General features: G+C 42.8%; 1 protein-coding gene and 2 pseudogenes across 1 annotated transcript; 2 read left to right on the top strand and 1 right to left on the bottom strand.

The window, feature by feature from the left end:
- Positions 1–214: 214 nt before the first annotated feature.
- On the top strand, positions 215–2,418 carry LOC118720230 (DNA (cytosine-5)-methyltransferase 3A-like). Its single transcript, XM_045582445.1, is given in 2 exon segments — positions 215–290; positions 1,011–2,418. Coding segments are annotated over 2 exon segments (1,107 nt in total). The 3' UTR covers positions 2,042–2,418.
- Positions 2,419–3,565: 1,147 nt separating this feature from the next.
- Positions 3,566–5,274, bottom strand: LOC118720231 (annotated as a pseudogene).
- A 51-nt stretch (positions 5,275–5,325) lies between these two features.
- LOC118720005 lies at positions 5,326–6,477 on the top strand (annotated as a pseudogene).
- The last annotated feature ends 7,204 nt before the right edge of the window (positions 6,478–13,681 follow it).

Genomic DNA, 13,681 nt, shown 5'->3' on the forward strand with positions numbered 1-13,681 from the left:
CAGAAACCACAAGAGAGAGTTAGGACATTTACAATGACAACACAAAGCTTACAAAAGTTATTTCAGCCATTTCCAAGGAACTCGGGGCACAGGTGCAACGCCTAGGCATGCTAGGCCGGAGCTTAAACCTCTAACTCCCTCTAAACTCCAACCAACCCATTGTTCAGTGATCTACTCTAACTGCCTCTGTCCTAACACATCCTGCCTCCAGGCAATGGAGGAGCTGTACAATGTTTGCAGCCCAGAACACTACTGGGCTTTTGTGCTGAGCTTCCACAGCCCCTCCCTAAGTCAGTTGGAATGGGGAAGTTAGATTGTATCTAAATGCCTGGCCTGGGCCGTACCAGCAACTGCCTCCCCTAGGGCCAACCTACCAAATTCCATGTCCGTGGCCCCTGAAAACTGGGAGCACTCAGGAAAACAGAATATTGCCTAAGGAAGGGGCAATGACTTAATTAGATATATTGTAGGCCCATAGACAGCAAACAGCGGCTCGTGAGCCACATGCAACTCTTTGGCCCCTTGAGCGTGGCTCTTCCACAAAATACCACGGCCTGGGCGAGTCTATTTTGAAGAAGTGGTGTTAGAAGAAGTTTTTAAGTTTAAAAAATTTGTCTTTCAAAAGAAATTTCAATTGTTGTACTGTTGATATTTGGCTCTGTTGACTAAAGAGTTTGCTGACCACTGCTGTAAGCTAACAAAAATTTGCACTAGGACACCGGTCACTGATGTGACTGGTTGCCCCCTATATTCTTCCTCATTGTAATGTATAAAATAAGGTGAAACACTGCCATTCTCTGGAACATAATCTCAATTCCCTTTAGATTTTGTTTCCCAGCAATGGTCCACAGTTTGGCTCAAATACACTTACAAAAATTCTTCACAAGTTTGAATATTTCTTACATTGACAATGGGAACACTTTTTTTTTTTTTTGCCTCAGGCTCTATTATGGATCAGCACAACAATATTTAAAATATTTGTTCATCATGGATTTTTCTGTTAATTTTCTTTTCTTTCTTTCTTTCTTTTTTTTCTTTTCTTTCTTTTTTTTTTTTTTTTTCTTATTTGGAACATTTATTTCAGGAAATACATTTCCAACACTTTGTTGTTTATACAAAAAGAGACGGATTCTCAGGAGGATCCCAGCAAAAGGCCACTGCAGAATGCATCCCAATAAAAGGGAGACTTTTGAGACTCTGGGCTGGAGGAGGAAAGCGGAGCCATCTGAGTGGGGTTACAGGGCTTCTGGTGTTGAAGGACCTAGGCATTCAGGTGGACCGCTACATCGCCTCAGAGGTGTGCAAGGACTCCATCATGGTAGGCGTGGTGTGGCATCAGGAGAAGATCATGTACGTTGGGGACTTCCACAGAGTCACACAGAAGCATATCCAGGAGAGGGGCCCAATGGACCTGGTGACTGGGGGCAGTCCGTGCAATGACTTCTCCATTGTCAACCCTGCCTACAAGGGACTCTACGAGGGCACTAGCCAGATCTTCTTTGAGTTCTACTGCTTCCTGCATGACGCGCAGCCCAAAGGAGATGAGTGCCCCTTCTTCTGGCTCTTTGAGAATGTGGTGGCCATGGGTGTTAGTGACAAGAGGGACATCTCACGATTTCTCAAATCTAACACTGTGATGATTGATGCCAAAGAAGTGTCAGCTGCACACAGGGCCCACTACTTCTGGGGGAACCTTCCCGGTATGAACAGGCCGTTGGTATCCACTGTGAATGATAAGCTGGAGCTGCAGGAGTGTCTGGAGCATGGCAGAATAGCCAAGTTCAGCAAAGTGAGGACCATTACCACGAGGTCGAACTCCCTAAAGCAGGGCAAAGGCCAGCATTTCCCTGTCTTCATGAATGATAAAGAGGACATCTTATGGTGCAGTGAAATGGAAAGGGTGTTTGGTTTCCCTGTCCACTATACGGGCATCTTTAACATGAGCTGCTTGGCAAGGCATTGACTGCTGGGCTGGTCGTGGAGTGTGCTGGTCATCCAGAACCTCTTCACTCTGCTGAAGGAATATTTTGCTTGTATGTAAGGGACATGAGGGCAAACTGAGGTAGTGACACAAAGTTAAACAAACAAAAAAACACAACAAAAAAACCCTCAACAAAACACAAAGAACATGAGGATGAAGAGAAATATCAGCACCCAGAAGAGAAAAGGTACAGTAATTTAAAACAAAAATCAGAGGTGGAAACACCGGAGGGCTTGGCCTGGTGAATAGGATTGGCCATCATCTCCTGATTTTTTAATGTTAATCTTTAGTTCTATTTAAAAACAATATCAAGTTTCTCCCTCTCCCTACCCCCGCCCCCTTTTTGTTTTCAACTCTTTTCAGAGAGGTTTTCTGTTTGGTTTTTGTTTCTTGCTGTGACTGAAACAAGAGGGTTTATTGCAGCAAAAATTAATAACAAAACAAAACAAAACAAATAATAACAAAACATAGTAACAATACCTTGCAGAGAGGAAATATAAGAAAGAAGGAAAAAGGAAATTCTATGGAAGTCTATATATTGGTATTGGATTTTTTAAAACTATATATCTTTTTGTTGTTGTCTCTAGCCTGATCAGATAGGAGCACAAGCAGGGGATGGGAAGTAGAGACATACTCAGAAGGCCAAAACCCCTCCAAGCCACTGAGCTGTCCTGCCAGCACCATTCCTGGTTATGCAGAGCAGAACCCAACAAGCAGCAGGGAGACGAGGACACCAGAAGACCCTTTTATACAGTATTTCAGGAGCCTACCACACAGGAAACCTTGAAGAAAACCAGTTTCTAGAAGCCGCTGTTATCTCTCGTTTAGAATATATGAGCTCTCTCCATAAAAGGTACTATTTTTTAAAAAAGTATATTTTATTGATTTTTTTACAGAGAGGAAGGGAGAGAGATAGGAAGTTAGAAACATCGATGAGAGAGAAACATCGACCAGCCGCTTCTTGCACATCCCCCATTGGGGATGTGCCCACAACCGAGGCACATGCCCTTGACCGGAATCGAACCTGGGACACTTTAGTTCGTAGGCCGATGCTCTATCCACTGAGCCAAACCAGTTTCAGCTATAAAAGGTACTGTTAACTATTGTACAACCTGTCTTCATAATGGTGCTTTCAAACAGCGAGATGAGTAAAAACATCAGCTTCCATGTTGCCTTATGTGCAAAGGGTTTTAATCAAGGATAAAGAGAGGGAGAAGGCCAATCACCATCAAGGTGGCTTTTCCCCTTGGTGTGCCACAGGGTGAAGGACAATTTGGGAACCGTGCTTCCCTGTTTCTCCCTGCCACAAAGCAGTGAGATGAGGTGATCAGGACCTTGGACTGCTGAAAGCGGGATTCATCCAAGATCATGCAATAACCTTTTGATTTTTTTTTTTTAAATGAGACTCTCTCAGCAAGATGGCAGGATAAAGGGTCTTCATTCCAAGTTTCTCACATTAGCCAATTTGAGGGCTCCTTGTGGTAGAATCAGAACTAATCCAGAGTGTGGGAAAGTGACAGTTTAAAACCCCAACCAGAGCATATGAAAAAACATACAAAACATAAAATAAAAAATAAAAAATCCCAGCCACAGTGGGGGACAGAGGTACCACAGTGTGACAAGGACACACTTCCCTCTCCAACCTGTCTCCATTCCCATCTGAGGGGACAGCAGGAGTGTGGGCTCAAGTGGGCGGCTGGATAAAGGCATTCACTTCCTGCTCCAGGATGGGCTCGCAGGTGGGTGGGTGGGCAGCAGCCGATGGGCTTGCCACGTCTAAGCAATTGGCAACTTGTGTCTCATGGAATTAACTAGTCTCCCCGTGGGGGGTACAGGGGTTAGCGGGGCTCTCTGAGTTATGTGGTCTGAGTTATGGCCCACACCATGTAAGGGGGTGGAGACAGGAAGGGGCTCCAGGTCCCCCAGGGGGCTCCATTCCTCCTGGACATACCCCGGGCATGCTCCTGGGGCTGAAACAGTGGGGGTAGGGGGGTGGGGAGACCAAGAACAAGTGCAGGAAGCCCGTGGTCCAGCCTCCCTGGACCTCAGGGACAGCCAGAATGCTTGCCTCCACCCCCGGCACCCCATGGGTGGGCCAGTAACAATCATACTCAGGGGGCGCTAGTTGTCTGTCCTGGCATCGTTGTGAGGGGTGGAGAGCGATGCCAAATGGAGGGAAGGATATAAAATGAATGGGGCGGGGGGAGGGGGAGCTGTGTCTAGGTTCGGCGGGTGTATATCCTGTGCCCTCCATTCCTGGCCCAGTTGGTCATGCTGCTCTTGTGCAGGTGCTTCACGCAGTAGGCCTCAAAGTGGATGCTGCTGGTGGTGTCCTTGATGTTCTGCATGTGTGTTCTGATGAGGAGGTCCCTCGGGTAAGCAAACTCACAGTGCATGATGTTCTCAACTTCTATGGTGCCCCATTTGGTTTTCCTGCTGAGGATTCTCTTCCTGTTCACTTGGTATTTGTGGTCACTGCCCACCACAGGAACGGGAAGATCTCAGGAATTCTCGTTCACCAACCCGTCCTCCATGTCCTTGTCAAACTTCTTCTGGGGGTACACATAGATACCATTGGACAGCAGGTCGGTGGTGATATGCTGTTTGAAGTAGGCCCTCTCCTCCAGGGTCAGCATGTTGGCCTTGGCGATGACAGGAACTATGTTGACTACTTTGCTCAGGTGCTTCATGAACTTCGATGTCCAGGGGCCTAAGGGAGTGGCTGGTGGTTGGGATGAAGTACAGGCAGCAGTGCACAAGTGTGTCGGGGATGCGCTTCTTCTGGTTGATGTTCACCTCCTCCTGTAGGTACTTCTTGAAATGGTTGCTGATGAACTTCATGATGGGCTGCCAGCAGTTCTCATTGTTGATGTGGTCCCCAAAGCCTGGCGTGTCAATGACCATCAGCTTCATCCTGACGCCCTTCTCCTCGATATCCTGCGTGATAGATAGACTTGATCTCGATGGTCTTGGGGATTCGCTCCTCTGAGCTGGGCGGCTGCACTGACTTCCGACTGATTTTGAATTTGAAGAGAGTGCTGATCAAGGTGGACTGCCCCAAGCCGTTCTGCCCAACTGTTGTAGTGTAACTCCCATCTTACAAAGGACCCCTCAAAAAAAGTCAAATTATGGAGTCATTTATTAAAAGCCGACAGCATACGAGGGAGTAAAAGCGCACCGGACCTCGCAGCCCTGAACAGCTTGCCACTTCTGGCTTATATTGGCAGAAAATCACAAAAGTATCGATTACATCTTTGGGTGTGGAATGAGAAACCTGTTTCGCAAAAAAGCATTTTTACAGAAGCAGAATTTGAGCAACTTAGGGCCCCCTCCACGCCCGGAACATGGCGTTCCCTGGCCGGGCTCTGCTGCGCTTGGCCGCTGAGCAGCTACTGCGAGGAGTCGAGTCGGGGCGCTGTTCCGGCCGCAACTGGAAGGGTGCACCCCCGGCCCGGAGCGCGGCTTCAGTCTCTCTCACAACCAGGGCACGGTCATCGTGGAGCGCTGGTGGAAGGTGCTGCTTGACGAGAAGGGTCAGAAGCCGGGCCTGCACTGGCATCTACCGGCTGGTGGAGGACACGAAGTACCGGCCCAAAGAGAACCTGGAGCTCAACCTCACGCAGTTGGCAGAGGAGCTTGGAGTCCGGGGTGACTTGGTTTCAATGAGGAAATCTGTGGGCCTTAACAAGCTTCTTTCTCAAGGACTGGCTGTATATGCATTCCCTGAAAACAGGAAGTTGTTTGAAGAGGAGAAATTGCTAAGAAAAGAGGGAAAACTAGAAAAGATTCAGACCAAGGCTGGTGAGGCGACAGTGAAATTTCTGAAAAATTGTCACCTGGAAGTGGGGATGAAGAACATTGTCAAATGGGAGCTAAACCCTGAAATAGTTGCCAGCCGTTTTCTAAAAAATCTTGGTGTTGTGGTAGCCCAGCTTGCATTAAAGTTACCAGAAGGGCCCATCACACGATGGGGTGAGTATTGGTGTGAGGTGACGGTAAATGGGCTGGACACTATCAGGGTACCTATGTCTGTGGTGAACTTTGAGAAGCCCAAGACAAAAAGATACAAGTACTAGTTGGCCCAGCAAGCTGCCAAGGAAACGGCCCCCACCAGCTAGCTCCCATATGATCTGAATCTACTCTCCCTCAAAAGTGATGAAGCAGAATCTGAGGCACAGTGGAGCAAAGATGAGCCAGCTCTGACCAAATATGGAATTTGAGACCATATGGGGACATTGGACTAACCTACATATATATGTTGAATTCTACATATTTGTCATCTCCATCTTTGACTATTATCACCTCTCACCTTATTGGGGTAGTCCTGCTCAAGAAATACCAAGTTGTAGATATGATAAGGTAAATATTCATAGATCAAAAACAGTCAAGATCTTATTTCCTCTTCTTTCATTGGAATAAATGGAAGAGCTAGCCATTGTCTTTAGTGCTTGCCTATCCTCATCATCCAAATTAAACATTTATGTCTCAAAAAGAAAGAGGTTGTGTTCTTTTTAGGTGTTTACTGAGCTTGAGTAGTCAGGACAGGACATCCACATGGTATGTCCTCTTGAGCCACTGGACATACCTGCTAAAAAGGAAGAAAATACATTTGCAGACCACACCTCACAGTTGCTGTAGGCAAATTACTCAACAAACTGTTACGTCTTTAGTCTTAAATTTTACTCTCACCAGGTTTGACTCAATGGGTAGAACGTCAGTCTGTGGACTGAAGGTTTCCAGGTTCCATTCTGGTCAAGGGCACATGCTTGGGTTGTAGGCTCAATCCCCAAGGAGGTAGCCAATCAATGGTTCTCTCATCATTGATGTTTCTATCTCTCCCTCTCCCTTCCTCTCTGAAATCAATATATTTTTTAAAAAAAAAACAACTTTCATTTTGGCTCAACGGCTAGAGCATTGGACTGTGTGTGCGGGAGGCAACCTATTGATGTGTCTCTCTCACATCAGTGTTTCTTTCCCCCTCTTCCCTCTCTCCTCCCCTTCTCCCTCTCTCTCTCTCCCTTTTTGCCTTCCTCACTCCCACTTTTTCTAAAAATCAATAGAAAAGAAATCCTCCGGTGAGGATTAAGAAAACACACACAAAAATTTACTCCTATTAGGTATTTTGATAAAATCATCAATATGAGTAAGCACAATGGATTCTACTTTTCTAAGGCAATCTGAATTAAAGCCTAAGTGTAAATGGTAAAAATAAAGATGGGATGAAAGAAGTTTAAAAAAAAAATTTGAGCAACTTAGTTATCTACGAATCACTAAATCAACAGAAACACATTATATGGGACCACCTGGACAATTTAGAATAATTGTGCTGTCCAGATTCTGGGATCACTGAGTCAACAGGAATGCACTATCTGTAGCTACTGAGGCAATTTAGGATAATTGATCTGTCCTGGATCCCAGAAGAATGTGCTTCAGTGACCAGTGACATCACAATCAATGGGATATTCAAACCATCACCAATGGAGTATTGAGATAGCATACATAAGTTCAGAAAATCAAAATAACATTTCAATGAGTACAGAACCCAAAACAGCAAGGCTAAAATATTAAACAGCAATTGTTTACCCAAGTATGGTTTCTACCATACTTTACTACCACCATGGATGTTAAACTCAAAGCCCTGCTTCTGCTCCAGGATGGAGTCAATGCCCACATAGCCAAAGTCCACAGGGGGCCTTCTCATTCTGTGGCGCAGATGCTGGCTTGAGCCTGGAGTTTCTGGGGGGTGTCAACCATGTCGTCAACACAGCTGGGATCTGCCTTGGTAGCCTGAATTTTCTTCTTCCTGGTGCCTCAGAACCAGATTCCAGTTCAGCTAGGCCCCTCAAGGTAGGCGGTGAGTCAGCCTCTTTCTCCCTCCCTCCTTGCAGGCCCTGTGCGGAGTGGGACCCCTGACAGGAAGGCCTAGGGGGTCCCAGAGGAGGGAGCTGGACCTGGATGCTGGGAAGGACTATGTGTTAATTTTCTAAAATTGCATTTTACAATTTCATACCCATTAGAAGGGCTGTAATGAAAAAGACATAAAAGCATTAGCAAGAATGTGGAGAAATTGAAACCCTCTTATATTGGTGGATTTTACAGGATAAACCTCTTTATCTTGTAAAATGAGGAATAGTTTGTCAGGCTCTCAAAAAGCTAAATCTAGGTAAAAAAGCTAAATATGATCTAACAGTTCCACTCCTAAGTATATGCTCATGGGAATTGAAAACATGTCCATACAAAAACTTGTTCATAACAGCATTATTTATAATAGCCAAAATGTGGAAATTACTCAATCAACTGATGAATGAATAAACAAAATGTAGTATATCCTTACAATGAATGAACCTAGAAAACATTACACTAAATTAAAAAAACACAATAAAAAAGACCACATATAGTATAATTTCCCTTACATGAAATGTCTAGAATAGACAAACAAAGAGAGACAGAAAATAGATTTGTTGCTTAGAACTGGGATGAGAGGGATTGACTACTAATGGATACAATGTTTCTTTATGCTGTGATGAAAATATTCTAAAAATAGATTTGGTGATGGTCTCACAATTCTGTAAATAGCTGAAAACCATTGTATTGTGCACTTTATTTTATTTTTTTATATTTTTTTAATTAAATTATTATCTGTGTACATATTTTAACATTGCCCCCTCCCCCCAGTACATACCCTCCCTCCCCAGAGTTTTGTGTCCATTGGTTGTACTTATGTATTGTGCACTTTAAATAAGTGAGCTTTATGACATGTAGGTTATAACTCAATAAAGCTGTAAAATAAGTAATTACATTAAAATATTACTTATCTTGATTACTGGTTTTTTATGCTCTCTTAAAGTTTGTAACCAGGGTAAATGCCATACTTGACCCTAATCCTGGTTCTGGAATCAGTGACTTCTAAAAGCTTCTTGCATAAAATCAGGTATTGCCCACAGGCTATTGATTACTGAAATGCTAATCATTAAAGATTATCTCTTAGGTTTTCATTCCTATTAGAATGTTAATTCCCCAAGAGGAAGGCGAGCAGAGAATAGCCCAGTAAGTATTGTTCACCATTGGTATCTTGTAAATGAAGTTATTTGTTCTTTTCCCCAGAGCATTTTTTTAGGGGAAAGTTTGAGACCTTAAGGCTCTGAGAGCCGGCCCTAAGGATGAGAAAAGTTCAGATAAAAAAGATCGAATACCACAAAAACAAACTCTATGTCAGGCTCTGCACAAGGTGCAGGGTTATAGCAGTGAAAAAGGCAGACATGCTCCATGACTTCAATGACTTTACAATGTGGTATTTGAGATATGCTAAAGACCTGGTTTTGCATTGAAGACATGAAATAGTGCACAGAGGAGGGAAAGTATTGGGTATGCACAGTGGTTAAGTTTACAAAGCACCTTTTCACCAATATCTCATTGAGTCTTCACAACAACCCATTGAGTTTTGAAAATGGTTTTAAGTTAAATGATAGTCAGCAGTAGAATCCAGGTTTCATCATCTTTTCACTACATACTGCAACTTGTCATACACAGGGACCTGTCTATTCTCCTTGGCTGGAGCTTGAAGAGTTATAACCGGATGAGCTACATGAAAGGTTGTGGATGAAAGGGGCCACATGCTAACCTGATAAGCTCAGGGAAGGCCTGCAAGGCAGTCTTGCAAACTCAGAGAACTAAAGTAACCACAAAGGACGGTCTGAAATTAAACTTTAACTAAACCCAGTTATGGTGGGTAGTGATATCCTAGGCTGTTATCTTCCCTGACAAGGTTAACATTTACCTTAACTGAGCCTATCTGTCTTTTTGCATCTATGATAACGTATCCTTGAAATGTCTGGGTAACTTGTAACTTCCCTTTTCCGGACCACTTGGGGTCCTTCATTGTTATTGTTATTATGTTAATTGTTGACTCTTGACTATCCTGTACCCACTGAAGTATGTGTCTATCATTTTATTTTTTTATCAAATCCCAGGGGTTTTCCCCCGCTTTGCTTTCACCCACTATTCTAATCTATCACAATTGAATTTTATGTAACCCACTTACATCCCCTCCTTTGATTGCAATATATAAAAATAGATGAAAACCTGCCATTCTCTGGAGCATTATTTCAATCCATTGAGGTTCTGCTTCCTGGCATTTGTTGACAGTTTGGCTCAAATAAACTCACAAAAAATTATTTACAGGTTTCAATATTTTTACATTAGTTAACAAGGTGAGCATGGTGGATTAACATGGTGGTGCGCAGGTAGGCTAAATGGCCATCTCACAGGGTGATTTAAGAAAATTGAATTTAAGAAAAGAGGATGTGGGGTGGGATATCCAAAGGAAAGGGCTGCACAGCATCGAGCCAAGGGGACATTGGGTTGATGATGGCAGCCCCCAGGAGCTATAGTTTCATCCTTATAAGCAGTCATAGGCAGGAAACTTGTTAGTGGGTTTGGGAGCTGAGCTGATTAGCTTGGAATGCAGATGGAATGCAGGCATGCAACCAGGTGCCTTCCGGTCAGTTTCCATTCCTTGTGTGGTCTGACTCCTGTTGTTCAGTGAGTATTTCCTGGTCTTTTGTTCTCCTATGGCAAGAAACTTCCAAATAGCTGTTAAGGATTATATTGCCTTACAGTCCTAACATTTTCCTCCTCTTTCCATTTGTTAATAATTATTCTTTTTAATTTTTTTCTCATTTTTTAAAATTAAGGTATTATATGTGTACATATCTTACAATAATTATTCTTAATGGAATCAGGGTGAAGGTCTATCTTCTGTCAGTCCTCCTATGGATAAGGTGATTTTGTCACAGATATATGAATAAAAAATTACACCACATATCAGAAACCAATCAGACAGCAGCTTAGTATATCCATTATAATCGAGTGTGAAATTATCAAAACATATTGCAATTATTAGCGATGAAAGACAATAACTAGAATACCTGGTAAAAGTCAGACATTCACCACAGGGAGCTACTTCAGCAACCTTTAGAGAAAATCTTCCTGCATCCTTTACCAAGAAAGTAGGTCCCAAAGCATAAAGGGCCCTGCATATGGCTTTCTTCCCAAAATGGATAGAATTATTTGGAGTATAATTCTAAATATTAGCAATAGGTGTCCCAACTCCTACTAGGCAAGATGTAAAGATCTGTTCTACATAGGTTCCTCCTTGAGGTGTTTTTTGGGTTTGGTCATCCATTCCTTCTCTTCTTACCCTCTTACTCTGGTGTGATGGCTTTAGGGCTTTACCCCTGCCAGCTTCAGAGCAGTTGGAGTGGTGAGAAGCATGTCCCAGGATCCTATCCTGTTGATTGTCCATGTTTTGAGTAGACCTATATCTCCTACTAAGAAGGAATGTAGAAAAAAAAATCCCTAGCACATATCAAATCATTTATTACAGCCAGTGTTTCATTAAGATGCAGGGTAGAGTTTGGATGTGATACCCAAGGCTAAAGAAACCTGTTGAATGACTTGGGAGGTAAAAGCTGGTCCTGAGGCAGCCACAGTGTTACTTGTCTAGTTTTACTGCTTTTCTGGACCTGGAGGAAAAGGCCAGGGGGTCTAAACTGCTAGAGCAGTGATATGCCAGGGGAGGAAAAATTACCCTGGGGGTGAGGTTCTTGTTTTCCCAGTTTTGCCCCTTGCTAGCCATCTGGGGGTTTCTGTCTGGTGAGTTTCTCTACCTGGCCCATCGTCTTTGCTCTGGGGGTGTAACATTCTGGGGATCTGTTTAACATTCCTCCTCCCCCATCAAGAATTTTTGGCACTGAATTCTTTCAGAGAAAAAAAGGGCATCAGATCTATTTTATAGGTGTTTCCTGCTGAAAGGGGGCAAAGTGTTTTCCTTCAGAGCCAAAAATCCTTACTCTCTGTCAGAGGGATAATGAAGATTGGGCTTAAAAGCAGGTTTTGATGGTGCCTGGTGGTGGTATTTCCTGAGTAAAAGTAGGCCTTTTAACCTGGTGGAGACAAACTCTGTTATAAATTTTAATATTATTGGATCAAAAGCTAGAACAAGAATTATGACAATGGTCTGGTGGAAGGAAAGAAGACACTAGTTTGGAGGGTTGTTGCCAGATATTTAAGAAAACTATTAAAAAAATCAGGATTTAGTTTAGTTTAGTTCATGGGTGAAAAATAAAACTTTGAAGATAATGAACGGAATTAGAGTCTAATATCCTCAACTGAGTATATGGAATCTATTAAAAACATATCCGTCCCCCAAGATCACCCTTATTTTTGTTAAAGAGCCAAATTATGACCAATTTATTTACTGTATTATGTTTAGATCAATATGGCCTGATTTTTTGCATGAATATAATAAGAATAGCAATTGATTAAATAGTCTTTTAAAAACCAGCTTTGCTGGAATCTCATGTTGAACCTTAATTAGCCCCTCAGGGCAAAGCAGCTGAGCCACTTACCTGCCATCAGATTTGCCTCCAAGACTTAGGTGAATTCCTTAAGTTCTTGGTCTCCAATGATATCTTGAGGTTCCTTCCTTGCCATCTCTCAGGAAAGCAAACTTTGTTCTTTACTTGGAAAGACTGCCATGAACCATGTGATTAAGCAAGGTACCATGACATTTCTTGCAAGAAGCTTTTGATTGACTTCAATCAGTTTTGAGAATGCTTTCTAGTGATGCTCAGAGTCCAGGGACATCCTTTTTAGATATGACATTCCAATCAAAGTCTTGATTAATAAATACACAATTGGAAACTGGTCTTATTAATTTATGCAAAGAAATATTTTGCTATGAGAATTTCCAGATTCTAGGAATAAAGTAGAGAGAAAAATATAAAAGGTTTCATATTGCTTGGGAAGGTATAATTTACCAAATTGTTTTAGGGAAATAAAAACAAGCTTTCATATATCTGGAAGACAGAAAGGTTTCCATATAACTTATCTTTTATTTGTCCTGATTATTTGCTAGTACTTTATGTTTTCAGTCCTTTAGAGTTCTACAAATTTTTTACTTTAAAGAGATGACCTGCTTAGTCCTAGCAAGTTTAGCTCAATGGATGGAACGTTGGTCTGTAAACTGAAAGGTCCCTGGTTTGATTCTGGTCAAAGGCACATGCCTGGAATATTGGTTCGATCCCCAGTGGGGAACTTGCAAGGAGGCAGCCAATTCATGATTTTCTCTTATCATGCATGCTGCTCTCTCTCCCTCTTTCTTCCTCTCTGAAATCAATAAAAATGTATTTTTTTAAAAAAAGAGATGATCTGCTTAGAAAACTGTAATTTAAAGTAAGTCAGAGTCCTTGTTATGAATTTTTTCAAAGACTTAAAATATTGTATTTGCAAATGCACAAAGAGGAAAACAATGATGAACTTAAATGGTTATAGTTTTGTTCCCTGCTCAATAAGTTTTATTTTCCCCTCCCCCAAAAAAGGCAGGCCAGAGGTGAGTCATTGGGCGGTGTCCAGATTGAATTGCCCATGCTATGACTGCAATAAGGGTATTTGCAGGAGGGAGAGTCTCCTAGGAAGAGAGAATCCAATGGGATGACTAGATTACTAGCCTGGTTGGGCTCCCTTTCCTTGTGCTGAGGCTTATTCTAGGAGGCACCCCTCAGTGACTAGAGAAGACCCAGTTTGGGACTCAGTGTCCTCTCAGTGGCTAGGGATAAAGAGGGGCGTCCCCACTATTTATACCCTAGTAAACTGCTGATCCGATCCAGCGCTGGACTTCCTTGTGCCTTGTGCCTAATG

Source organism: Pipistrellus kuhlii, unplaced genomic scaffold (assembly GCF_014108245.1).
Source record: "Pipistrellus kuhlii isolate mPipKuh1 unplaced genomic scaffold, mPipKuh1.p scaffold_m20_p_16, whole genome shotgun sequence".
Lineage (NCBI taxonomy): Eukaryota > Metazoa > Chordata > Mammalia > Chiroptera > Vespertilionidae > Pipistrellus > Pipistrellus kuhlii.